The 27490-nt window shown below is 49.4% G+C and overlaps 1 protein-coding gene across 2 annotated transcripts in view; it reads left to right on the top strand.

The window, feature by feature from the left end:
* LOXHD1 (lipoxygenase homology PLAT domains 1) overlaps positions 1 to 27490 on the top strand; it is a 138619-nt gene that overhangs the window by 93480 nt on the left and 17649 nt on the right. Inside the window, exons 29-37 of one of the 2 annotated variants that reach the window (XM_055128225.1) lie at positions 1884 to 2038; positions 4700 to 4909; positions 5000 to 5135; positions 7957 to 8165; positions 8992 to 9177; positions 11840 to 11967; positions 15663 to 15780; positions 16660 to 16834; positions 19717 to 19902. In XM_055128225.1, the coding sequence (XP_054984200.1) occupies positions 1884 to 2038; positions 4700 to 4909; positions 5000 to 5135; positions 7957 to 8165; positions 8992 to 9177; positions 11840 to 11967; positions 15663 to 15780; positions 16660 to 16834; positions 19717 to 19902 (1503 nt within the window). The remainder of the gene's footprint in view (positions 1 to 1883; positions 2039 to 4699; positions 4910 to 4999; positions 5136 to 7956; positions 8166 to 8991; positions 9178 to 11839; positions 11968 to 15662; positions 15781 to 16659; positions 16835 to 19716; positions 19903 to 27490) is intronic. The other variant, XM_004606103.2, reaches the window with a different exon arrangement.

Here is a 27490-nt window from a genome sequence, read left to right as displayed (position 1 = left end):
AGCCCTGCCTGCTCCCTTCTCAGCCCCTCCACAGGTGGCCCTGGTGGTTCCCAGCACTGTAGGACCCAAGCAGGGCTGCCTCAATGGACTAAGCACTGAACTGTAGGATTACATACAAAGTGCCTAATGCTTAACTCTAAGTTAAGAGCTTGATCATGGACAAATGTTGTCATGATCCAAACAGTGATAACTAGATTTGGACCCTGCTAGGGTGAGGAATGATTAATCTGGCCTGAGTGCTGTGGTCTGAGTCTGTGGCAAGATGTTGCCAGGAGAGCTGCCTTGCAAGTCTCAATGTATCTCTTGCTATGTCCATACAAAAATAACTAATATTAAGATGTTAATGAGTGTTTGGAATAAGGAGAAGAAAAAAAACCCTTAAGAGGTATCTTGCCTACTGGCAGTCAGGAAGGACTTTGGAATGCTCCTAGATTGTGTTCCCTTTGAACCTGACAGCCCTCAGGAAGGGCTTTCTTATGTTGATTTTGCTACCTGGCAGTGTGTAACCTAGGGGCAAGGGCTCGAGAGAGGAAAGGGAGGAGAGAAAAACAATATTTACAAGTCAACAGAACACTAAGAAAGAAGCTACAAATAAACAAAGTGGGAGCACTGTAACGGGAGTAACCCAATAAACCTAAACTACCTGCGGGGCTGGAGCGATGTTTGCCTTGCACGCAGCCGACCCGGGTTCGATTCCCAGCATCCCATATGGTCCCCTGAGCATCGCCAGGAGTAATTCCTGAGTGCAGAGCCAGGAGTAACCCCTGTGCATCGCCAGGTGTGACCCAAAAAGCAAAAAAAAAAAAAAACAAAACCTAAACTACCTGAGGCTATGTAATCCTACACTGAACCACACATGCTGGTTGTCCCAGCATCACCAGCAGTGGCCCAGCCCCCCTGAGAGCCGCTGGGAAGCATGCCTCAGTTTGTTTTTTAGAGGAAAATCCATCTCAAGCTCTGCAGAAAGGCCATGTAAGGACCCTGAGCTCAGTGGAAGGGTCTGGCTCTCAGGACAGGTTGGGTCTAAACCCCCCCCCCTTCCCGGGCCCTCCTGCAGGTACAGGGTCAGCCCCCACACCAGGTGCCACTTCTCTGCAGGGGCAGGCATGCCTGGAGTGCCCCTGCTGTGCCCATCTCTTTGCTCTGATGCCCCTTGGCGCCTGCCCTCCAGGGCCAGTCCACACAGTGTGGGAGATAGAAGCTGCTCAGAAAAGCCACCGCACTTGTCCCCACCCCGGGTCTGCCTGTGAGGGAAGGACCTGGTGTCTCGGGGAAGTAGAAGTCATCAGGTCCTGCTCCAGCTGGGGGAGCTGGACTGGGCCGAGAGGAAGGAAGTGCCTCCTTTCTTGGCTGTACCCTGGCAACTAGTCTGGAGGCTCCGAGTTCTCTGTCTCTGCACAGAATCCTCCATCCTCCACTCACAGGACTTGGGGGCCCCAGAGAGACTCCTAGGGTGGCCCCAGGGGTGGGGAGAGGTGCAGCTTCCAGGTGAAGAAAGAGCAGAGGGACTTGGGGGGTGGGGAAGGCCTGTCCCCCTGACCTGTGCATCAGCTTGTGGGCTGAAACCCCTCTATACACATGAGCCAGGACCTTTGGGGCGCTGTATGTGCACAGGTCTGCAAGCACCCTGTAATAAGTGGGTGGATGTGGGTATTTGAGGATGCCGGGAGGTGTCTCCTGCTCTCTTGAGGCTGCCTGTGTCCAGGTTGGATGTGTCCATGGATGCCTGGCCTGGAGCCACAGGGACTAAGGGGCCATGAAACAGAGACATTTGCCTGAACTGGGGGTGTTCACTTCCTCCCCATCCAGAGCCCCCAAACCTTAACTGGTGCTATTCTTCTCTTGCTGTGTCTGTCTGTCTGCCTGTTCCGCTGCCTGGCCAGTCGTTCTGTACTCGGTGCAGATCTTCACAGGAAACGTGCCCGGGGCGGGGACTGACGCCAAGGTCTACATCACCATCTACGGAGACCTGGGGGACACTGGGGAGCGCTACCTCGGCAAGTCAGAGAACCGCACCAACAAGTTCGAGAAAGGAACGGTGGGTTCCCCTGCCTGGCTGGGAGGCCTCTGGGCCCTTCGCTCTGTCCACTTGCTCAGCACCCAGGCATGAGCCTCTGACCTTGAGCTCTGGTTTCCTGCTTGTGAAGTGGGAAGAGTGACATGACAGCTACTTAGAGCCCTGAACACACACACACACACACAGACACACACACACACACACACACACACACTTTAAAAACAACAGCACTCACATCCAGTGGTGCTGCTAGGTTGGGGGTCACTTCTAGTGAAACTGAGATTCGGTGCTTGAGCCCATTATTGCCCGGGGGCCACCAGGCTATCCGTAGGGGTCCTGGACAGCGAACTCGGGACCTCACAGATTCGAGGTTTATGCTTTTCCCTGTGCCCCATCTGTTGTGCTGTTGGAGGTAGCACACAGGAAATGGATGTACAGAGCACAATTGGGATGTTCAAGAGATCACAGGCCCTGTGGTGTCAGGGACTAGACCAGGCCCACTAGTCTCAGATGTGTTCACACAGGCTGCTGTGGTCAGGCACCCTGGCCCATGCCTGGAGCCAGATCAGCTGAGTTCAGATCCTGACACTCACTAGCTGTGTGGTCTCGGTCATGTCATTTACCAGCTCTGTGCTTCCATCTCCTCAAATGTGGTATAAGCGAAGTGAATTACCACACGTTAGTCCTAGAGCCACCTGGGCATGGTCAACAGGCCAGCAACAGCCAGTGCTGGTAGATCAGTCCCAGACACAGAACAGACAGAATGTTTGCTGAGCGCAGAAACAAGAGCATAAATGAAGGTGAAGCCTTTCTCTGTGCTCAGTCAGGATTCTTTTCCTCTTCATGATGGTTACAAGACAAACATGCTCATTTGGCTGCTCCCCTTGCTCTTTTGCTGCTGTCTTCACACCCCATCGGGGAGTTGGTGTTTCTTGATTCAGGCCCTGATGCTCTGCTTAGCCTCCAGTTCACTGCTGGCATCTTCAAACTTGTGTTAGTCTCAGCTTATGCCCTGGAACTGTCCTCACTGGCCACCCCTCTCCTGCACGCACCTGAGGTCAGTCACTAGAGTTCAGAGTTACATCTCAGATCAGTCCGGTCACTCGTCACCGCAGCACCCTTTTCAGCCTGCCTGCTCCCCAGGAACTAACCTGGGAGCCCCCGCCTGCAAGCCCCTTAAGGGGACCCCCAGGTCCCTTGATTCCTGCTTTCTCTGTTCACCTGGCTGACTGCTGTTGTTCACTACAGCCATCAGAGGACCCCCATGACATCAGGTCATCCTGTGCCTTCGTGGAGCTCATTGCCTCATGAGCCTCGGTTCCCTGCCGTGCCCTGGGCATTGCATTGCTTTCTAGAATGTCCCACGTACTTCTGTGTGAAGGCTCCAAATCTCTGCGCACCCAGAGATAGATGCAGTCAGAGGAGAGCATAACACACGGGTGTTCATTTCCGTTGTTATGACACAGGACATTTCTCCAGTCTGCCTGTGGCCTACCCATGGTAGATGTCTCTGCGGCAGGGCATGGTAGATGTCTCTGCGTGCAGGTCACTCACTAATCCTAAGGGGATGCCCATCACAGAGTCATCACACTGTCCCCTAATCTCTGACACTGGATAGTACATGTTGTTCCCTGGTCAAAAATGATCCTGAAGGGGACCAGAGCAATAGCACAACAGGTAATACGCTTGCCTTGCACATAGCTGACTCAGGTTCAACCCCCAGCTCCCCATACGGTCCCCTCAGCACCACCAAGGGAGATCCCTGAGCACTTAGCCAGGAGTAACCCCTAATAGCCGCAAAACACATTATCCTACAGCAAAAGTTCCTGTGCTTACATGAAGGTGCCCCGTCCATGGGCAGATGAAAGACGGGAGGTTGACAGCCAGGAGCAATGCCTCCTTTTGCTCTAAGGAATTTGTCACTTACCTGGGTCCCTTGGCTTGTCCATGTCCATGTCTGCATCATGCTCAGCCACAGCGTGGCTCTGGTGGCCTTTAGCTCTGGCTCATGCCCAGGGCCGCTCTCCACCCTGTGGCCAGTGACTTTCCTCTCCTGCCCACTGTGAGGGCTAATGGGGGTCACAGATATCCCGTCCCACTCAAGTCTGGGTTTCTTCAGAGTGCCCTTCCTCCTGTCCTCAAGCTCATGCCATCACCGTTAACCTGTGTTTTATCCCAATCTCACCATGGCCTGGAGTTCCCCAAGCCCTTCCCAACAGTGTACCTGAGTACACTGGGCTGCAGTCACTCCAGAGGGGTGCAGAGGGGCGTCACAATGCCCTGTCAGAGCCCTCCTGAACCTACGCTCCACTGGCTGCCCTGGCACCCCAACCCCTCCCCCCCATGCCCGCTTCCCTCTCGGGGCTGTAGCACCACGTGCTTCCCTGCCTCCCTGGGCGGGCAGTGCAGGGTCCCTCCCGAAATCTGCCCAAGTCACTGTCCCATGCCTGAACTCAGGCTGTCCCGCCTGCACCTCCAGCCCATCCCAGGCCCCTCCCACACAATCCAGGGATATCCCAGGGGAACTGGTAGGGCCACTGAAGGAAACAGGCCTACAAGATGCTGCGTTTGGAATGTCTCTGTGATCAAAGTGGAGCGGGATGGAGGGTACCCGATGGGTCAGGGGCAGCAGGTGGAGGGAGAAGCAAACCCCACTAAGCCCCCCACACCTGTCACCCCCAGGCCGACACCTTCATCATCGAGGCCGCTGACCTGGGCGTCATCTACAAGATCAAGCTGCGCCATGACAACAGCAAGTGGTGTGCGGACTGGTACGTGGAGAAGGTGGAGATCTGGAACGACACCAACGAGGACGAGTTCCTGTTCCTCTGCGGCCGCTGGCTATCCCTGAAGAAGGAGGACGGGCGGCTAGAGAGGCTCTTTTATGAGAAGGTGCATCCCTGTCCTCCTGGGCCCCCAGGGGTGGAGGGGTGGAGGGAGTGGAGGGGGTCGCTTCTGACAGGTTCATGCGCTTCCTGACAGGAGTACACGGGGGACCGCAGCAGCAACTGCAGCAGCCCGGCCGACTTCTGGGAGATTGCGCTGAGCTCCAAGATGGCCGACGTGGACATTGCCACGGTGACAGGGACCATGGCTAACTACGTGCAGGAGGGCCCGGGTGAGTCAGCCGAGAGTCCCTCAGGGAAGGAGCCATGTGTGGGATTGGTTAATCCAGCATTGCTTTTTCTTTCTTTCTTTCTTTCTTTCTTTCTTTCTTTCTTTCTTTCTTTCTTTCTTTCTTTCTTTCTTTCTTTCTTTCTTTCTTTCTTTCTTTCTTTCTTTCTTTCTTTCTTTCTTTCTTTCTTTCTTTCTTTCTTCTTCCTCACACCCGGCGATGCTCAGGGGTTGCTCCTGGCTTTGCACTCAGGAATTACTCCTGGTGGTGCTCAGGGGACCATATGGGATGCTGGGAATCAAACCTGGGTCAGCTGCATGCAAGGCAAATACCCTACTTGCTGTGCTATCGCTCCAGTTCCTCCAGCATTTCTTTTTTTTTTTTTTAAAGAATTTTATTTTATTTATTTAGTTATTTATTTATTTTGGTTTTTGGGTCACACCTGGCGATGCACAGGGGTTACTCCTGGCTCTGCACTCAGGAATCACTCCTGGCGGTGCTCAGGGGACCATATGGGATGCTGGGATTCGAACCCGGGTCGGCCACGTGCAAGGCAAATGCCCTACCCGCTGTGCTATCACTCCAGCCCCCACCTCCAGCATTTCTTAATGAGGGGTCACACAGAAATTCTGAGGGGGACCCTAGGTGAAAACCATGTCAAAGGGGGGGCCATAGTGTGAGACTAAGAGTCAACAGGTGAGACACTGGGGTGCCGCAGGGAGGAAACCAGGTCTGAAGGTGGCCATGGGTGAACAAAGATGGACAAACTCTGGATTTAGCTCTTCCTCAATAGGCCACACGTTAACGCCATCAGGTGCACACCCCGCCCTTGGTCATTCATTCTGTTTCCATGCCTAGTGTCGATTTTCATTGCCCACTACAGTGCTGCAAGGTGAGAGGGCCCTTACTCACCCTCTTTCCAGATGGGGAAACAGAATCTGAGAGAAGTCAGGGTGCCGATGTCCTTCAAGCATGGGTCCCTGGGAGTCCCCTCCTGGCCCTCTCAGCTGGTCAGCCCAGGGCTTTCCCATACCTGGACTCAGGTACACTGAAGGTGGTCCATGCTGTGGTAGCAGCGTAGGGACCCCTGATGTCCTCAGGGTGTGTTTTTTTAATTAAGTTCTATTTTTAAGTTCTGACAATAAAACATGGGCCTTGGCAAGTCTCTCATTGAGCTTCAGTACTCACCCCCAATAAAACAATATTGAACACACACACATATACATACACACACTTGTTTTTCCAACTAGATTTTTGAGATCAGGAAGTTCTCTAATCTGCCTGCTGGGTGTTTAAACGCATGACCTTTCCCGTGGGTCCTTGTACAAGAAGAGCATAAAAACCCCAATATTCCTTCCTGTACGCCACGTTGTTAGTTCTGTGGAGCTGGGAGATACTGTTCTTCTGGAACTCTTTTTTCTACCAGTGTATGAGCAGCTGGGCCCACAAGAAAGGGCCTCTCCTTGCGGAAATGCCATCTATGGTTGGTGTAGGGGGTGTTCAGAGTGGGGCTCTCCTGATAAAGAGAAAGCAAGCCCATGGCAGATACAGAAACCAGACAGATGGCCCTAGCCAGGAGACTCTTCTGGGAGACAAATTGTGCCATCTACAAGCCTCTGCACTGGCCAGAGTCTCCTGGACTATCATGGATGAGGAGCCCTCAAAGTTCCTGGTTCACATCAACAGATATCCGGAGACTGGAGAAGGCAGCCTAGACCAATGAGGAATTTCACACAGAAGTTCCTGAGCATCTCTGGGTGTAGCTCTGAATGCCCCTCCCCACTTCTGGGTGTGACCCTGCTGGTCATGACACTGCAGGGCCTTGAGTAGTTCTGCGTCTTTGGGCACTAGCTACTCGGAGTGGAAGTGGTCCCCAGACTCCCTGAGTGTGGCCTGGGACACCCCTTCCCCTGACAGTTGGGTCTAATAAAGCTGCCTCAGTGAAGTTAGGGATCTGATTCTTCTAATTTGGTCCCTGGCCACCTTTAGAGGGATTTTCATTCTAAAGATTACACATGCCTTCAAGATGGCTGCTGGAGCTCCAGCCATCACATGCACCACATCCCATGGAGATTAAATGGAAGACTGTAAGGGGAGGAAAGAAGGTTCCTCCTAGTGGAGTCAGATCCTTTCAAAGAAATTTCCCTCAGTAACCTCCCAATTATACTTATTTGTATATCCTGGTCACCCCTAGCTGCAAGGAGAATGGATACTGGATGGGTAACTAGACCTCTTGTCACACTACCAGAACAAGTTTGTATGCTGATGAATTTGGGCCGTTTCAGAAACGTGGGCCTTCAGATTTTTCATTTACTTAATTATTTTCCCCTAAATCCCTACTTTCTGTGAGACTATATGTATGTCAGCCACAGTAAGCATTTCAGACACGCAGCCCCCATACTCAGGAGCCCCTCAGGCATGCAGCCCTGGTACTCAGGGAGCACCTCAGACACATGGCCCCTGTGCTCAGGAGCACCTCAGGCCTGTAGCCCCTACACTTCCCCTACTCGGGAACATTTCAGGCGCGAGGTCCTGTCCTTGGGAAGCAGTGAGAGTTCTGAGCCTCCTGTCCACAAGGGTACCAGAAGCCCATAAACTCCTTAACTAACCTACCCTGAGCTGTGGCAAGTTGCTCTCTGCTCTCCTCTCCTCAGAGAACTGCCATTCCCTTATCTCCATGGAGTGGCCCTTGGCAGAGAACTCTCCTTTCTGAGACGTCCTGTTGCATTTTGGGGGTGCAGAGGACTGAACCAGATGTCATCACCACATCTGCTAGCCCTTTTGGAGACCACTCACCCCCCTGCTCCCATCTCATCTCCTGCAGTGATCCCCTACTACGTGTCGGTCACCACTGGGAAGCACAAGGATGCCGCCACCGACAGCCGCGCCTTCATCTTACTCATCGGGGAGGACGATGAGCGCAGTAACCGCATCTGGCTGGACTACCCCCGAGGAAAGCGGGGCTTCAGCCGTGGCTCTGTAGAGGAGTTCTACGTGGCCGGCTTGGACGTGGGCCTCATCAAGAAGATAGAGGTAGAGTTGGTGGGGCCGGGATGGTGACCAGTCTCAGAAAAGAAGGCGCTAGCCAGTGTCTCGGCGGGATTAGCACCAGGGATCCAGACAAGTGGCCAACATGATCCCAGCTCAGAGCAGCCAGCAAGGGCAGATCTCGTGGTCCAGGCCATCAGAAATGGGTAACATGGGAAGTTACCTGCCCCTCCATCTCCTGGGTGCTACCCACCCAGGGGGCAGCTTGTGGATTCATTCTCCTCTGCCATGGACCAAAGGAGCTCAAACCCATCTCACAGCTCCACAGACATGCGTTTGCTGGGTCCTCTCCCCCAGTCTCATTAGCTGGTGACCAGGACCCTATGAGTGCTGTGCCGTCATCTGAGGCTGGGATCCTCTTCACAGCCCACGGGCACTGATGGAGTTTCCTTCCTGCTGGCTGAAGGACTGAGGTCTTCTATAGTCAGGGGCATCCCCAGCCTGTGACCCTCTCCAAAATGCAGCAGCTTCAGGGTGGAGAAGAGAAGTCTACTTGTGATCCCTCTGGCTTCGCCCCTCTCTGACATCTAGACCCACGCGGTCACTTTGAACAAGGGCTCTGATTAGACCAGGCCCATGAGAACACGTGAGTGAACTTAGACTTCTGAGTTCATTCAAGTTCTGAGTTCATTCAACACTAGAGATCTCAGTACTTTATGCAAGCCTCCTCGCCTCCACGGGCAGCCCTTGGCATACGTACCCCAGAGTGCAGAGTACAGAGCTCCACAGAGGGCGGAAGGGGGGGCTAAGCAGATAGGCCTTTGTTCCACTGCTCCCAGGCCCTCACGGCCCCCCCTGTGGCCGCTCCTAGCTGGGCCATGACGGGGCCTCTCCCGAGAGCTGCTGGCTGGTGGAGGAGCTGTGTTTGGCAGTGCCCACCCAGGGCACCAAGTACACCTTGCGTTGCAACTGCTGGCTCGCCAAGGACCGAGGCGATGGCGTCACCTCCCGCGTCTTCGACCTCCTGGATGCCATGGTGGTGAACATTGGGGTGAAGGTGAGGAGGGGGCCTGTGTGGGTGCAGGGGCTGGGGAGCAGGAGAGGAGGTGGTAGTGAGGGAGGCTGGAGGTGTGCTTCTGGGAGATCACGGCCAGGTACAGTGGCAGACTCTCCTGCTCTGCCCACTGTGTGACTTCAGGCAGGCTCCCTGCCCTCTCTGGGCCTCACCTGGAATAATGCCTCACATCCTGCTCTTCGTAAGACCTTGATGAGAATGAGTGTGACCCGAAGACCTCAGCAAGCCAAGGGGTCTACACAGACAAATACTGCTATTATCTCGAGGAAGCCCAGTGGCACCAGGAGAGCGTGAAGGGGGTGAGGGCAATGGGGTGCAGCGAGGGGCCTCTGCATGAGTACTCCTCACCTAACAGAGGCTGGAAGGTGGGGCTCTGAGATCCTGTCTTCCAACTGTCCAGTGACCCAGGTCAAGCTGTGTAGACACAGTGCTTGCCTGTCTGGGCTGTGGGCAGGAGGCCTGGGCACTACGGCTAAGGACACAAGGGCAGTGGGTGGCCCAGATGCCTCTGGAGTTCATATGGCCCTGTGGCTTTAGTTTCTTAGAAAAGTTGTGGGGTTACCCAAAGACTCTGCTGTCATCTCTGCCCCCCTGTCGAGCCACAGCCTCCTAGATTTAGATGGGAAACGGTTCCACTGTGCCCACCAGCTTGCCTGAATTGGGCATTCCTTGTTATAGATGGAGAGATAGGGGAGCCATGATGGCCCCTAAAATCCATTTTCTGGAGGAGGAGGAGCCTCTTTAAGGGACCCTCGTATCACTCCTGGTGATACTTTGCTGACCATGTTAGGGCCTGGCCATGTGATGCTGTCTGGGCCCTCTGGAACAGGGCCATTAGGACCACTCTGGAGCTGCCAGGATGAAGCTCTGGGAGGGGGGAGGGGCGGGTTAGCAATGTGAGGTATGCGTTCCAACCTCTAGTCTGTCCCCCTAACTGACCCTAAAATTCCTAAAGTGAGGAGAGCTACACGCCTGTGCAGAGCCAGAGAGCAGAATTTTCTCCAGCGTAGGTGCCCCCGGGCAGCTCCCTCCATCCCCCAGGTGGACGCAGGGGTGGACACTCAGCGTCCAGAAACCCTATCCCAATGCCCAGCCTGCTTGCGGTGGGTACGTGCACAGGCACCTCCCCAGGACACAGGCTTGCCCGCTCACTGCTGGGTCTGTCTGGGCAGTGGGTAGGAGGCATCTCTCCCATCCCCCATCCTGAGCTTCTTCATCCCCCCCCAAACCACAGTCCTGCTGCCTCTGTGACAGTTTTTAAAAGGAACTCCGGGGTCCTGTGGTCCAACCGTCTTCCTAGGATGGCTGGGATCAGACCCGAGTGAGAAAAATTCTTCCTAAAAACACCATTCGGACCTACTAAGGATGTGTCTGTGTGGAGGACAGGACTGTGGACACAGAGAAGATGGCCCCAGGCCCCTGGAGCACTGCTCCTCTCCAGCACAGTTCCCAGGCGTGTCTGAGCCAGAGCTGGGCACAGTGGACCCCATCCCGCGCCCGCAGGCCTCCTGCCCAGCATGGAGAGTCTCCCTGGATGAGTAAGAGGCTCTTCAGTCATTCCTAGCAGACTGCTCCCGGCCCTCAAGTGCCCCTGGTCACCTTCCAGGAATGAAGATTCTAGATGCCTCTGCAAAGCCTCCCCCGTGCATCACGCGGCAGAGGTGTGCTGGCTGCTCAGGATGACTTAGTTCTCTTACTTCGGTCTGAGCGGGAAGACTCAGAGGATGGAGATCCAGTGGGCCCTGGGCAGCGCCTAGTGGGGGGGGGGCGTGGACAGGCTTGTTCAAGGGAGACAGTCAGTCTGGTATTTCCCATACTGGGGGGGTACAGCTTTATCAGACCCCAGAGACACAAGTGCAGTCCGTGGACACGTGGTGACGGAGCCTAGAGAAGGCAGGGTCACAGGGTTCCCAGGGCTCGGGGGAGATGCCCCTGGGCCTCCCTGAGGCTGAGCTGGACCCTGTTGAGGAAGAGCAGCTTCTCCCACCCCCTGTCCCACCAGGAGGACAGACAGAGACATCAGCATCCTTTTTGGAGCAGATGTGGGGCCACAGGGCCAACCCCCAGCGACAGAGTAGATAAGACAGACCCCGCAATCGCCCAGCTGCCATGGGGCATCACCCCTATGGTGGTCATCTCTCCCCAGGCTCAGGAATGTGCTGGGCAGCAGGAAGGGGGCGAAGGGAGCACCTCACAGGTGTTGCCGGCTCACAGGCTCACATGCCCCGTGTGGCTGCTGCAGGAGAAGGATTGTTGCCTCTCCCCTCTGCAATGTCCTGGGCTTCCTCCCGCCTCCCCATTTCACAGCAGAGGAAGAAGAGGTTGGGGCAGAAGGGGTCAGTCTGAGCTGGGGTTGGGGGTTGGGAAGAGTGCTCTGGATGGTGGGGGGGGGGTACCTTGGCAAACAAGGCCATGGTCACACTTGTATGTTTTACCTATAGCTTCTCTCTCAGGGCAAGTCAGAGTGAGCTTGGAACTGGGCAGAGGGAGTGGTGAGACACCAGGGGGCCTGGGATAGTCACATGTGTTTGGAGGAGTGCTTCGCTGCACACATCTGGGGAGTGTGTCATGCTGTCCCCACCCCCTGTCAGTCAGGCGCGGGAGGGACAGCGCTGAGACTCAGGCCCGCACCCTCTCATGGTAGGTGCTCTACGAAATGACCGTGTGGACAGGGGACGTGGTCGGTGGTGGCACCGACTCCAATATCTTCATGACCCTCTATGGCATCAACGGCAGCACAGAGGAGGTGCAGCTGGACAAGAAGAAGGCCAGGTATCCAGCAGGGCTCTGCCCTCACCCCTCCATGACACATGTCCTATCTCAACCGGGTCTGAGACGTTCCAGCCTCTCCACTTGATCCATGTGATTCTTCCCTCCCAGAGTGCCTCCCTAACACGTTATCTTTAAAAACAATTTTTTCAATAGTGAATCACCGTGAGGTACAGTTACAGACTTACAAACTTTCAGACTTGTGTTTCAGTCATACAATGGTCTAGTGTCCATCCCTCCACCAGTGCCCATTCTCCACCACCAATGGTCCCAGAATCCCTCCCACCACCCCCACCCCATCATTTCCCCACCAGACCCCGCCTCTGTGGCAGGGCATTCCCTTTTGCTCTCTCTCTCCTTTTAGGTGTTGTGGTTTGCAATAGAGGTATTAAGTGGCCATCATGTTTGGTCTATAGTCTACTTTCAGCCCGCATCTCCCATCCCGAACGGGCCCTCCTATCACCCTTTACTTGATGGTCCTTTCTCTATCTGAGCTGACTTTCCCCCCAGCACGTGAGGCCGGCTTCTAAGCTGTGGAGTAATCCTCCTGGTACTTATCTCTACTGTTCTTGGGTGTTAGTCTCCCATTCTGTTGCTTCATACTCCACAAGTGAGTGCAATCTTTCTATGTCTATCCCTCTCTTTCTGATTCATTTCACTTAACATGATACTTTCCATCCAACACTTTATCTTTATCCCCAACACTTTCCTTTTCCAAGGGCAAATGAAGTATGACTCTTCCAGGAAGTCTTCTTGGGTCAGCTCAGCCCATAACCCACTCTCCTTCCTCCCTCCCTCCTTCCCTCCACTTCCTTCCTTCCTTCCTTCCTTCCTTCCTTCCTTCCTTCCTTCCTTCCTTCCTTCCTTCCTTCCTTCCTTCCTTCCTTCCTTCCTTCCTTCCTTCCTTCCTTCCTTCCTTCCTTCCTTCCTTCCTTCCCACTCCCCTTCCCTTCTTCCTCTCTTCCCCCACCTCCCTTCCTTATTCCTATCTTTCCTTGTTTCTCTTCCTTCTACTTATTTCCTTCATTCTTCCCTGTCCCCTTTACAAGTTTTCCTCTCAGCCTCCTACTTCCTTCTCTCCTTCCATCCTTCCTTCCTGCTGTCACTTTACAGTGTTTACTGTAAGTATCAATGTTTACTGTAAGACCTAATAACTTACTGGCTAGCACTGTAACGTTATCAAGTCCTGTTTGGTTCATTGCACTGTGATAATATCAGGTGCTACTATTAGGGCAATCTGTGGGAAGTAACCAGAAACTCTGTTCTATTTTTGTAACTCTTCTAATACATCCAAAATGACTTAGAGTGAAAAGCTAAACGGAATTCTTAACAATTAGAAAGCGAAGGAACACTAGTGTATGAGACACAGTCTCAGACAGGGATGCTGATGCAATTGGGGGCCTAAGCAGAGGCCCATGCTTGTTCATGAGACACACCTCAAGCACGGGGTGCAGGGCTGGAGAGGTGCCAAGTTCTATCATATTAATGGTCCCTAAGGAGAGAGATTTGGGGGCCCGAATGAGAGGAACTGGGGGCTGAGGGGTCTGCCTCTAATTCTCCAGCTACATTACCTCCAACCCCGACACTGCCTCCACCAAGAAGCAGTCACCCGACTAGTTGCTAATCCTCAGGGTCCCTCTGTGCTGTGATCAGAGGGATTTCCTCCATCAGTCCCCTTCAACAATTTTGAAGTGCTTCATTCGGGCCACTGGGGGTGAAGTTGGTTTCCTGGGGTTGTGATAAAGACTCAGCACAAACCTAGTGACTGAAAATAACCGACATTATCTCACGTGTGGCCAGAGAACTGAAGTCAGCATTGCGGGGGCAGTGAAGGCAGTGGGGTATGGGGGATTGAAGAATGAGTTAGGAGTTTACTCTTTGGATGGAGGCCTTTTGTACTTAAAGGAGGCAGCTCCTCTGGGTGCACTTGGGTTTATTCTATAAAGAAGGGTGAAGGGAGGGGCTGGAGCAATGGTACAACAGGTAGAGCACTTACATTGCACACGGTGGACGTGGATTCAATCCTGGGCACCCATATGGCCCCCGAAGCACTGCTAGGAGTGTTTCCTGAGTGAAGAGCCAGGAGGAGCCCTTGAGCATCGCTAAGTATGAATCCCCCAAAAAGGAGGGGCGACAGAAGAGTCAGAGAGATGGCACAGAGGTTAAGGCATGTGCCTTGTGCATGACTGACCCCCAAGTGAAGTCTAGTCCCACAAGGTTCCCAGAGCATCACTGAGTGTAGCTCTGGGGGGTCCCAAGCACCATGGGATGGGGGTAGGGGTGTGGCCAGGAAGTCTGAGTACCTTAAGGCCCTCCTCCAACCCCAAATAAACAAAAGAAAAGCTGGATTCTCCCCTCTTCCTTGATACTATGAAATCTTCATAAAATTAATGAAAATCCTTGGCTACATTTAAAGTGGTCAATGAAAGAGAAATACAAAGTGAAGAAGACCAATATCCCTATGATTTGTAAAATCCATACACCTGGTAGGAGTAAGGCTATTTCAGAGGCTTTTTGGTACCTTGATGAGGGAAATTTTGCTCATCCTTTTACATACACATGAGCAGAGGTGTCGACTGGGCTCCGATCAGAGGGTGAAGGAACTAGGGTAGGCTTTTGGAGGAATATCATCCCCTGAAATAATCCTAAACTGCGTAAGAGCAGGTGACCTGGTGTCAGTAGCAGCACAGACCTGAAATCTACTTCCCCCATAACCCTCCCTCCAACGCACCACTGCCATGCCTGTAAGCCTGGAAAAGCTGTTTCTGTTCACAGTTTGCAAACACCCCCATATACACACATACACACATGCACACATACACACACATGCACATGTACACATACACACACACTGCCAAGACTGAGGCCTCAGTTTTTAAAAGCATGTCTGATATTCCAGAAAGCCTCACAGTTGCCCATGCAATGTCATATCTCTGGTGCCACCTGTATTGCCCCCAGGACCTTATCAGTAGTAGCGTCTGACACCCATCAGTGGTCACACAACCAGCCACCACTGAAGGGCAGATTGTCTGTGTGGCGCTGTGGGAGGGCCAATGAGGATGAAAGGCAGCAACTCAGAGATGAGGTCAGCTGTAGAGATAGCAGCAGCAACCAAAGCAGTGTGGCTTCTCTGCACCTGCCCTCCTTGGATTCCCACTGGCGGGACACCATCTGTTGTGTAGATTGTGATGCTGTTGTGTAGACTGAGTGTGGAAATGTGGTTGGCATCTTTGATGGCTGCACAGTGCACAACCTGCTCCTCCATGCAGGATGCCACTGATGCTTGCAGAATCTCACTCAACACTACGGGTATAACATTCTGGCTAGACTGAAGTTCATTCCATGTTCATTTGACTGTCATGACAGTTTTGTGAGATGGCAGAGCCGGTGATTTTCTTTCATATATATAGAGGAAGAGGAAAATCAAGTTCCAGGGAGAATATGAAGTACTTGCTGGATGCCCAACTAGCGCTTCTACTGCCTTGATTCAAGGTCATTTCTTAGTCAAAGTCACATAGCCTGGCCTTTGGGGACTCCTCTGGGATGCAGAGTACCCCATGGTAGATGAGCCAATGGTCAAGAAAAGACTTTTCTCCTTAGTCTGAATCTGGCCTCCAGCCTGGCCTAGTCTCATGTCCAGTTTTCCTTTCTTCATTCCGTCTTTCTTCCCTTCTTCGACTCCTCCTCTCCATCCCCAGATTTGAACGGGAGCAGAATGATACCTTTATTATGGAGATCCTGGACATTGCTCCATTCACCAAGATGAGAATCCGAATTGATGGCCTGGGCAGCCGGCCCGAGTGGTTCCTGGAGAGGGTAATATGTTTTCCCCAGCTCCATTCCCCCTTTTGCTCCGTGGGGTTGTTGGTGGAAGGCAGATCTCTCATCAGTATAGTCCAGGATGGTCTCATCCAGTCGGTTCGGTTCATCAGGCATGAGTCAGACAACATGGTTTTGTGTCCAGACACATGAAATTGACCACCTGAGAACCTGGCATGAGCTGTCCATGTGATGTGGATAGTCTTAGCATTGGATTTATGGGAAAAGGGAGTTGTGTGGGAGGGGGAAAGGAGAAGCAGGAATGGAGACCAAGAGAAAGTCCAATGGTAGAAATTCTGGGCAGGGTGATGAGGGAGCTTTGGAGTCCCACTTGATCACCTGGTTAGGTAGCTGCCTCTTTCTGTCTTGGTCTTTGCTCCCCCACATTCCAATTCAGTCCTCTCATACCCTCACTCCTATCCATCCAAGACCATCTATCCCAACTCCCCTGGTGGGCAAATCTCCGATTCGTCCATCAGCAGATATTTTTTCAACCAACAATATGGCGCCCATGCCAAAGGCTTTGGTGGTATCCGGGGCACCAGTGCATGGTAGGGCTTCTTTGGTCTACTTACAGCCACCATCCAATGAACATTTGTTGTGAACAGGATAGATATTTCCTCCCACTGCCCATTTCCAGATTCCAGAGTTGGGGTACCCCAGTGTGTGGGGGTACGGGGCATTAGACCTTGGACAGGGCATGCAGGGCAGGAACTATGACCCAGATAGTAGCTTTTGTAGACATCTCAAGTCCACATTGGAGACTTGTGTCAGGTGTAAGATACCAAGTCTTCAGGGTTCTGGAGTGCTGGGTCTGGAGGGTGGGTGGGGAATCAGATGATGGGCCGGGGGTCCCACACAGCTCCGCCCACCCAGATCCTCCTGAAGAACATGAACACCGGCGACCTGACCATGTTCTACTATGGAGACTGGCTGTCGCTGCGCAAGGGCAAGAAGACGCTGGTGTGTGAGATGTGCGCTGTCATTGATGAGGAGGAGATGATGGAGTGGACATCCTATACTGTCTCCGTGAAGACCAGCGACATCCTGGGTAAGGCAGGGCACCCCCCACCTCCCCACTCCAGACCCCAGCCCTTACTCATAGTCTGGCTCCCTACTATCACTTGGGCCCCTGGTTAAGCTATTCTTTTTCTTTTTTTTAAATTTTATTGAATCACTGTGAGATAGTTACAAGCTTTCATGTTTGGGTTACAATCACACAATGATCAAACACCCATTCCTTCACCAGTGCACATTCTCCGCCACCAATATTCCCAGTATACCTCCCTTTCCCACCCTCCCCCTGCCTCCATGGCAGACAATATTCCCCATACTCTCTCTCTACTTTTGGGCGTTATGGCTTGCAACACAGACACTGAGAGGTCATCATGTTTGGTCCATTATCTACTTTTGGCATGCATCTCCCATCCCAACTGGTTCCTCCAGCCATAATTTTCTTAGTGATTACTTCTCTGTTCCATCTGCCTTCTCCCCTCTGCTCATTAGGCAGGCTTCCAGGTATGGGGCAATCCCCCTGGCCCTTGTATCTACTGTCCTTGGGTGTCAGCCTCATGTTGTGTTATTCTATACTTAACAAGTTAGAAACTGAAATGGTCAGTTTATTAGTCTGACCTTCCATGTTTTTATTTTAATTATATTTTTAGGGCCTTCCCAAGCATGCTCAAACCCTCAGGCCATAGGGTTTAGTGCTTGGTCAGGCCCTGTGATACTGGATGCCACCAGAGCCATGCCTGCAGTGCTTGGGGAACTGTGCAGAACTGGGGGTGGTGTGTGCCAGGTGTGTGACAGGTCCATGCTCCAGTCCTTAATCTCTCTTGCCTTTGCTGCCTTCCAGCTTTCAAATGAGAAATTCAAAAAATAGGTGAAGAGAGCTGATTTGTTTGAACTTCCTCAAGGTTAGGGGACACACTGGAGTCCCTTTGGCCTACCTAACTCAGAGCTTTATATAGTTAAGACTGTTGCTGAAGCACACCCAGGTTCATTTATCTATCTGATTTCTTAGGAACCTGCATGAGTCTTCCATCTTACCAGCAAGACCCAAGAATCTCTTCTTTCATTTTTTTCTCATTTTCCATCCCCATCAATATTTTCTTTATTAACTTCACTTATTAAATATGATATTTTCTTTTACTACCAGGAGAGGAGTGGGCCATACCCAGTAGTTTCAGAGGCTGCTTCTGACTCATTCTCAGGAGTCACTCCTGGTAGTATTCAGAAGACCACACAGTGCCTGGGATCTCACCCAGGCCTCTGGCATGTGAAGCCTGCACTTGCCCATTGAACCAACTCTGCAACTCTCACCTTATGTCTCAATAACCCATCTTGGTGCTAGAGCAATAGTATAATGGTAGGGTGCTTGGATTACACATGACCAACCCTGGTTCAATCACCAGCATCCTATATGGTCCCCTGAGCCCCACCAGGGCCCACCAGGAGTGATCCCTGAGCACAGAGCCAAGAGTAAACCCTAAGAACTGTGGGGTGCATCCCCTGCCAGAAATTAAAATTTCTTTTTGGGAAAAGTTTCCTCACTTTTGGGCTTTTCTCCCAGTGGCTTAGTTGGCTCTGCCCCCACCCCTATGAAGCGTGGAGAGCTTCACCAAGTGTCTCTTTGTCCTCCTGATGCTCCTTGAGCCCCTCCTTAGGTATCAGGGTTCTCAGATACCCTTCAACTCCCTGCACATTTATGCTCTTGGCCACCATCTTCCATGAGTCTGCATCAGCCTTGGGTCTAGGGTGGAGACATGACCTTGGGACCTTGTGGGTCTAACGCTGCATGGAGGCCATGAAAGCGTGAGGCACAGGTGGCAGGGGCCTGGAGGAAGGAGACTTAGCTAGCTGGGACTAAGAGCAAGAGTCATGGAGAGCTTCCCAGAGGCATTGCCAAAGTCTAGTTCAGAGAGATGAACAGAAGCCACTGGGGCACAGCACATGAGACACCAAAGGCTGCCCAGGAAGAGACTAGCATGTGCCAGGGGCTGGAGCTGAGAGGGACACCCTTAGTTCACAGGAAATACCTTCTCTTCACCCCCCCACACCCAATGTGTTCCCAGAGGCTGTTCCCAGAAACTGAGGAAACTCATTCACAAGAGTTGAACACAGGTAAGGATTGACTTCCTGGATGGTCACTTATGTTATATGTTTTCTGCGGAGGAGCATTGAGTCACAGAAAAAAGGCTCTCGGGGCTGGATCTCAGCCAGAAATGAGGGGTCACTGAGGCTGGTAACTTTGGCGCCCCTTGCACCCACTTCACTTGCTTTTCTCTACACAATAATACTATCACTAATTCGGCTTCAAGTTCCAAAAATCTATATGTTTCCAAGTCTCTCCATCCCCTTCTGATGGGTTTTAGGGAAGAATCATTGTTTTCTAATCATGATGGAGTGTCTCAGAAAGGCTTCTGGGAGCCTTTTCTTTGTAATCAGGGCCAATATCTCTGTTTGGCTTAAGCAAGTGACATGATGAGTGAAGGTAGACTATAAATCAGAGAGAGATGCTAGGAACCGGGAACTTTCCTAGTTCCTTCTGAGCCCACATTGCATGGAAAGGTGCCTGTAAAGTTTACTTCTAAACTGTAAATCCAGTCTAAATGGGCACATGCGCGAGTGAGTGAGCAAGAGAGGTGGGGGGAGAGAGAGAGAGAGAATATGAAGGCTAAGGTGTTTGCCTTGTATGTAGCTGACCCAGTTCCTTCTCTGAAACTACACATGGTCCCTTGATTCCTGCCAGGAGTGATCTCTGAGCACTCAGCCAGGAGTAAGTCTTGAATAACTACGTTCCAAAATAAATCAGTAAATAGCTGGCCCTTCCCACCCCATCCCTGTCCTAGCAACTCTGAGCTGTCCCTTCTGCACTGCTAGCTCTGCCTGAAGATCAGGGGAGAAAGGTTGTGTTGTTTTATTCACACCTAGGAGCAGGCACCGATGCCAATGTGTTTATCATCATCTTTGGGGAGAATGGAGACAGCGGCACTTTGGCCCTGAAGCAGTCAGCCAACTGGAACAAGTTCGAACGGAACAACACGGACACCTTCAACTTCTCTGATATGCTGAGCCTGGGCCACCTCTGCAAGCTGAGAGTCTGGCATGACAACAAAGGTAGCACTAGCTCAGGGTCATGGCTCAAGGAACCAGGCAGTGGGGTGGCTTCAGCTCTCTGTCCATGCTCATCTTCATATCCTGGGCAGTAGCTTGCCCTTCTACTCAAGAATGATGGATAACTAAAAATTCCCAAGACTTTGATTGAGTAGAACAACTAGTGATTCTGAATACATACTCAACATGAGCTCCTTCCGCTCACCCCCTGGTTGATGATCACTCCTCAGTATTCTGAGAAGATATTTCACTCCTCTTTACTCAGACTTTGGGGTAAAGGGGCTCAGCTTATCAAATTAACGTTCCATGGATTTCCAACAGAGGTTTATGCTTGTTTATTTATAACAGCAAGCCTAAAATTAGTCAAATTCACTTACAAATGTAAATGATGGAATAGGACATAAGTCGAGGGAGAAATTTATTTTTAACTTTGATGTAATGAAAGCATGCTTTGTCACCTCAGTACCTGTAATGATATGCATGTTCTCAATGTTTCTGTTACCCTTTTGTGTTCAGGCCATTTAGATCTTTCTTTTTTCTGCTCCTAGACCTTTAAGTTGTAATTTACATATGTAGCACCAAGTCACCAAGTGATTAAATACTAACTTTCACCTCCTTGAGACTTACAGCTTCTTTTCCGTTCATACTATTCCAAAACATTCCTCTCATCTTCCATGGGATCTAATCTCTGCAAAGTGAGCTTCTGGAAGACTTCTCCAGCTTCCTCCAAGTCTTCCCACACGTAGCCTAACACCATCCTGACTGTTACAGCCATCCTGTCTTCTGCCAAATCCCTGCTCATAAAACTTTGCAGTTCCCAGCCACTCTTCCTGAAGGAGCTAGACCATTTTGCTCTAACATGGGTTAAACAGCTCATTTTCCTCCCAAGTAACATGATCTAAGCTCAGGCTTGGCACAGAGAAAAGAGCCAGTCTTCAAAGTGATAAAGTAATAACATTTTGCCCAGCTTTTCAGTTTTCAGATCTCAGAGTATCCATTCATTCCTTCTTTCAGTGAACATGAGCGGTGCTCTCCACATGCCTGGTGCTCTGTTAAGGACTGAAAATGCAATGTTGTCATCTTTACAACACTGTGAGCACACCATTTCAACTAACTCTTTTCTACTACAAGGAATATGGAGAACTTGTATGATCTGAAAGTCTTTCTCAGGACAGCATATTAAGACAGGGACAGAATCCAAACTCCAGTCCAGCTCTGGTGCTTCTTCTGGCTCATGATTCTATGTGGTAGCTCATGATGCCTTGCCCATCTGGACCTTGATCTTCCCACCCTAGTCTCTGTGTCAGAAGGTGCAAGAAATATGGGGAGAAAAAGGGAACTTCTTTTATCTCTGTTTGCTATGCACCTTCACATGAATTAATGACTGGAATATATGTGAGCATCTTATCCAGAAAGGGATGCAGTGATAATAAACTCTTCTCCTCACCTGTTACATGTCATTGAACAGGTTTGTAAATCATCCTCCAAATAGACTTCTGACTCACTCATCCTTCCCAAGAAGGAGACAAAACAGACCACTGACATTTTTTCCCACCTTTTCACCCTCCGTCATGATGTCTTAGAAGTCATAGCAGGTTGACAGGGTCATTGAGAGTGTACCTTATGAACAAAAAGCACATGGACCAGAGAACTAATACAGGAGATTAGGGAAAGTGCTTTTTATGCTGTCCAGTCCAGAGCATCACATTTGTCCCCCCAAGTACTGCCAGGGGTCACTTCTGAGCACAGAACTAGAAATAACCCCAGAACTAGCAAATTCATTGCATCACATATGATGCAATGAATTTGGCTTCCAAGCGCAACCAAGCGCAACCAAGGGTCACTCCTGATCACAGAACCAGAAATAACCCCTGAGCACTGCTGAGCATAACCAATGCTTCCCCCCTTCAAGGAGGTACATTTGGCAGTGCTTAAAACTTACTCCAGTTGCAGCATTTCTGGTGGGCTCAGGGAAATCTATGAGGTGCTAGGGATTAAAGGGTTAACTGCCTGCAAGGCAAGCACCCTACCTGCTGTACTACTTCTCCAGCCCCTTTCAAATCATAATCATTAAGACCATCTTCTGCTATAGTCAGTTCATGAGATCTGAATGAACTGCCAGTGACACTCAACAAATGAAGTTGACGACAATCAGTTTAATCAGGCTGTGATTGATCAGGCTGCCAGTGGCTCAGAAAAAGCACCTGTCCCTGTGTGTATCCCCACAGCCTAATTAGAGGTATCTGACAGAGCAGATGAATCGGGGGGGGGTGCAGTATGAGCTTCTCCACCCTGTCTCCCATACGTTTAGTCTCCTGTTTCCGTGCCCACATCAATGGCACATCACCGTGTAGGAAGCGTGCTGACAGGAAGCACGCCCCTGCTTTCCTCTGAAATTATGCTCTATCTATAGAGTTCCACTCTATTCCTGCAGAACACACACCCTGGACAAGGCACCTTTACCCCAGAGGACAGGATTGTGTCCATCTTCCTCTTCATCGCTACCCTCACCAGGAATGGGCTGAGAAATATGAAGGCATATAACTCTGTTCTGTCTTAGTCTCTAGCTTTGAAATAACAGAAGACCAAAGGGACTAAAACTCTGAAAAGGAAGAAATAGTATCCCACCACGCCAAAACTTCAGGGTTCATCCGCATAATGAGCTGAGAGGGCCAGAGTTCTCTTATTATCACCCTGGGAAGGTCACAAAACTTTGAAAGGATTTTGCATAGACTATGATGACCTCCCTTCCTTTCCCAAGAGGGTCAGGCAATATGTTTTTTGCTTTTTTGGGGGGTCAGACCCGGCGATGCACAGGGGTTACTCCTGGCTCATGCACTCAGGAATTACTCCTGGCGGTGCTCAGGGGACCATATGGGATGCTGGGACTCGAACCCCGGTTGGTCGCATGCAAGGCAAACGCCCTATCAGCTGTGCTATCGCTCCAGTCCCAGAGAATATCTGTTTTTAATATTAATATTTCACTTTTGTATGGTAAGCGTGACCAAAAAGAGTGAGGAGAGAGGGATCTGGAGAGGCTTCCCGCTGCTTTTGGCGCTGTCCAGGGTCCTAAATCCTCCTGTCTGCTCACAGGGTTCTCTGGGAGCTGACCGTTTTCAAGTGGATCTGTTATATATACCTCAAGCTTGGCAAGACAATTAGGATTAAAAAAAATCAGTGTCTCAGGGTAGGAGAGCTAGGTCAGGTGGTGAGCTACTTTCCTTGCATGTTGGCAGACCCCAGATCCCAGCACCATATATGGTTCTTGGAGCATTGCCAGGGGTGATGCCTGAGCACAGGGTCAGAAATAATTCCTGCTAATCACTGGATGTGACCCCAAAACAAAATTAGATGAAAAGTCATAAATCATAAATAAAATAACATGTAAAATGAGTGTCTCCTCAACTCACAGCAATACAATATTCAGCTCTGTCTCCTGCCCTCCAAAACCACCATATCCTGCTCCATCTGAGCCTACTCTGAGCTTCACCTAACTAAATCCTTAAACCTTCTGGTTCTTTGTTCCATGGATGATTCTCCTGTTGTCTCCACACATTCAAGGCCAGCCTTCTCCTCACAGATAGCCTGTTTCTCCTTGAAAGTAGTCCAGAGTTCTCTTGGGCATATCTGCTGCATGTTATAACCTTCCTACTAACCTATCTAGGAAATTAAAGCCTCCTGTAGTTGGGATTGTTTCTTGAAACAACATAGTCATATCTCAAGAGCCAGGGATAATGTTTACATTTAATGAGCTCCAAGATTTCGCCTTTCATCTTTTTCTCCTCTTACCTGGTAGTCTTCCCCTGCAGGTGATAGAAGCAGAATAGTCCTCCGCGGCGCATTCATAAGTCTCCACAGTTTTTATATCATCATTCAAGCACACAAATGGAGGCAGTTCTCACTAGTCACAGTGGTCATGTTCTCTAACATTGTTGCAAACACTGGATTTGTGCTCCTAAGAAAAATGCAAGTATTAATGCTGCAAATCTTTGGTCATGACACTTTCTTCAAGCCATTATTACATGATCTCATCATATGTATTCCTATTTAAAGGCACCTCACTTATATATAGGCTGAGTTATTATCAGTGAACTCATGGTCAACAGCACAATAACTCATACCTGACCAAAGATTTTGCAGCACATCTGTTTTTCTCAATAAGGCAGATCACAGCCTCCAGTGACTTAGGAATGCTAGGCACTCTTATACTTTAGCACTAGACTTGGGGGTATTTTAAGCAATAAAATAAGTACCAACAATAAATCATAATAAATTGGACAGCAATTCACCAAGTAGACTGCATGGACTCTCGTTTATAGTATAAGCATTGAAAAAAGAAGATGTAATACCATTTTGTTGAACTTAAGCTAGCAACACAGGCATCCAAACAATCACTGAAGGCTCTTGGGAGTAGGAGTCATATGAGAAACTAAAGTGTCAGCAGGGGGTGTTGTATGGTTCAGCTGAAAAAGAAAATGACTTCAAAAAATGTTTAGGGTATGGTGGTGGTGATGATGCAATGGTGCAATGATAGCAACCAGGGTAAATAGGAAAAAAGAGAGAGTTGAGAAAAAGTCTAGACCAGGGGACTTGTTAGAGATTGGATAGAAAAGGGAGAATTGTGTAAGGGGGTATTTTCTGCATCTTGATATGTTAGATATTTTGAAGATCTGGGAGGCATTAACAAGGTGGTTACCAGAAATCAGGAATCTGAAACTCAAGAGGAAAATTCATTGGAAATATTGACCTGGATATTGATCTGTGAATTGTTAGCACAGAGACAATATTGAATGCATGAGAGTTTATGGATCACATGAACCTTGAGAAAAACTAGAGCATATTCCTTGGAAGTTCAACATTGGAGGCTAGATGTGGAAGGGAATGAAATGGAGTAGGAGTTGCCTCTGTAATTTTTATTTCAAACTGAACTGTGATTGGGGAAATAGACCAAGACTGGGGTTCTCTGTAATGCAGTGGGTTACTCACTGGCTATGAAATCTCAATATCTAGTGTGTTGGTTCCAGACTCTATAGTTTTCCAGACATAAATTTAATCAAAGAACTCTAAGACCACATTTGTTTTCAAATAACAAAGCAATTAAAATATTTTAAATGTTTGTTTCTCCCTAACAAATTCCCAGAATCTCTTGATGAATAATTTTGTTATACAGCCAAACACTTAAATCACTGTAACAGAAGAGAGGGAGTGGTAAACATATTTCTGTCATTTATTGGTTTATGTTTATTAGACAAAAGTTATTGCCTCCTAAGTAGTACCCACATACACAAAAAATAAAACAATATAAGGCCAGGAAACCTCTCCCACCTAGCCCCAGCCTTTCTGCACACTGGGTATTTTTTGTAAAGTGGAATTTCTATTTCATTCCAGATACTCTGACCCTCTTGAGTATAGTACATATGAGTTTGCAGCAATGGGAAATCTCTAAAATTAGCTTTTTCCATTTAAAAGTTTTCCTCCGGGGCTAGGAAAATGTCTCAAAGGGCTGTAGAGCATAATTTTCATATTGTATCCCCAGATTCCACCCCAGGCATGGTGCCATTCCTCAGTATTTCCAGGAGCACCCCCCAAGAATCCAGCTGGGAATATCCTCTAGCACTACCAGGTGTGACCCCCCCCAAGCCAACAGTTATCTCTTCTCTTCACTCCCTTCTCTGTCCTAGTCCCCAACTTTGAATATAGCCCTTATTTAAATTTCACCTGGTGTGAAATTGCTTATATCTTTGGGGCCACATTAGCAGTCATTCACAGGTATGCAGGAGATAACTTTGCACTGAAATTCTCTTTCCCTTATGAATAATTATGCTTCCTTTAAGTCCAGATTAGGTGTTATTCATAAAGCCCCCTGATTACACCTTGTGATGTTAGATGTTCCCACTCTGTGCTCGAAAACATCTCTGTTCATATTTCCACAGTGTGGTGCTTACCATGCTGAATTCTAATAATCTTGCCAATTACAGTGAGCATATTCTTGGCCTCTCAAAGGTGAAGTCATTCCTCACTCACCTTTGTATTCACAGTAACTTGCATTTAGTATTTAATCACTATGCAAGTGAAATGAATGAACTGCTTACAGCAACTATTGGATTCTTTCTAATTGAATGGCTCCAGAATGCCATTCTTTCCTAGATTCTCAGAGTCCCTATTCCTCCTAAATATTGTTTAGAGATCTCCAGATATATCATCTTAGACACAGTTTCCTTTTTCTGGCTCTGCACTCAGGAATTACTCCTGTCAGTGCATGGGCCTACCATATGGAATGCCAGGGATCAAACCCCACCAGCCACTGCAAGGAAAATTCCCTACCCACTTTGCTATCACTCCGGCCCCTCAGGCATGCTTTTTAATTTTTAAACTTTCGTAATCTTCCACAAGTAAAGTTAGTGTGTTGAAAAGTTGTTGATGTGGGTTCTTCCTCCAAGTTTTCTCCATTCAAAATCTCATAAATAGAGTAGTTTCAGATATATTCATTAATAATCTTGATTTAAATCATCCTTGATTTAGGATGGGTCCTGCCTTCCTGGCCTATGTCTATAAGAACATGAGAGGACACAGAAAGACATAGGAAAGATGGTCATATAAGTTGGAGTTAGAGCAATCAAGAACCGCAAGATTTCTAGGAGCCATGCAAAGCTAGAAAGAGTTTACCTGGAGCCTTCAATAGAATCCTGGTCCTATCAGTACCTTGGTTTTAGACTTCTAGGTTTTTAGAGTTGTCTACAAATTAACTTAAATAGTTTTAGGCCACAAAGTTCATTTGTTAAAACAGGCTTAAGAAACAAACTCAGATGAGAAAATTTTTCTGAGTCAGGAAAGACTTTCTAGGGGGCACATTTGAATCACTTCTGTGGCAAAGAATAACCTTGGTATTTAATAGCTGGACAGAGAAACACACCAGCAAAACAAGACACACCAAGTTGGAGAGCAATTTGCAGAGGGCCAGTTGTTGATGGGGTTCATGTTGCACCTTGGAGAAAGGAGAAATCTTTCAGTAACATCTGCAGCAGCTTTAGACCAGAAAATTCAGAGTGCTAATTCCCAATGTGGTGGCAAGCAGCTTGAGAAACTCATTGCTTTTGATGTTTGCAACTGTGGTCTTCATAGCCTGCTGGCAGTTCCATAATGACAAAGGCTCAGAAATAATATAATTCTCTGGTTAAGAGCAAGCAGAAGAACCTAGAGTTATCATCAATTAGTTTGTCACTTAATTATATTCACTGGTATGTTTGGTTAGTGGCCCAACTTCCATTGTGTGCCTCATCATGATCACAACTATAGTTAATGAGTAGAAACTCACTTGTATCCTCATTTCTTTGCCATACCTAACTTGAAGCCAGAATAGTATTTATAGCTTTACATAATTTACTTTTTCTCTCTCCTTTATTTGACTCTCAGCTTGATGGACACTCTTGTTTTTTTATTGCTCTTTTCCTAATGTCACCCAGGAACTTAATTTTAATAGAAATTATGTACACCTATGGCTCAAGCCATACACCTTAGACCCATCCTGTGTTTTCTTGCCTTAGTCATCAGGAACTCATGGCTCTCTAGAATCAGTCTAAAACATAGAACT

This window comes from Sorex araneus, chromosome 2 (assembly GCF_027595985.1).
Source record: "Sorex araneus isolate mSorAra2 chromosome 2, mSorAra2.pri, whole genome shotgun sequence".
In the NCBI taxonomy this organism is placed as follows: domain Eukaryota; kingdom Metazoa; phylum Chordata; class Mammalia; order Eulipotyphla; family Soricidae; genus Sorex; species Sorex araneus.
This window is presented reverse-complemented; position numbering and strand designations above follow the sequence as displayed.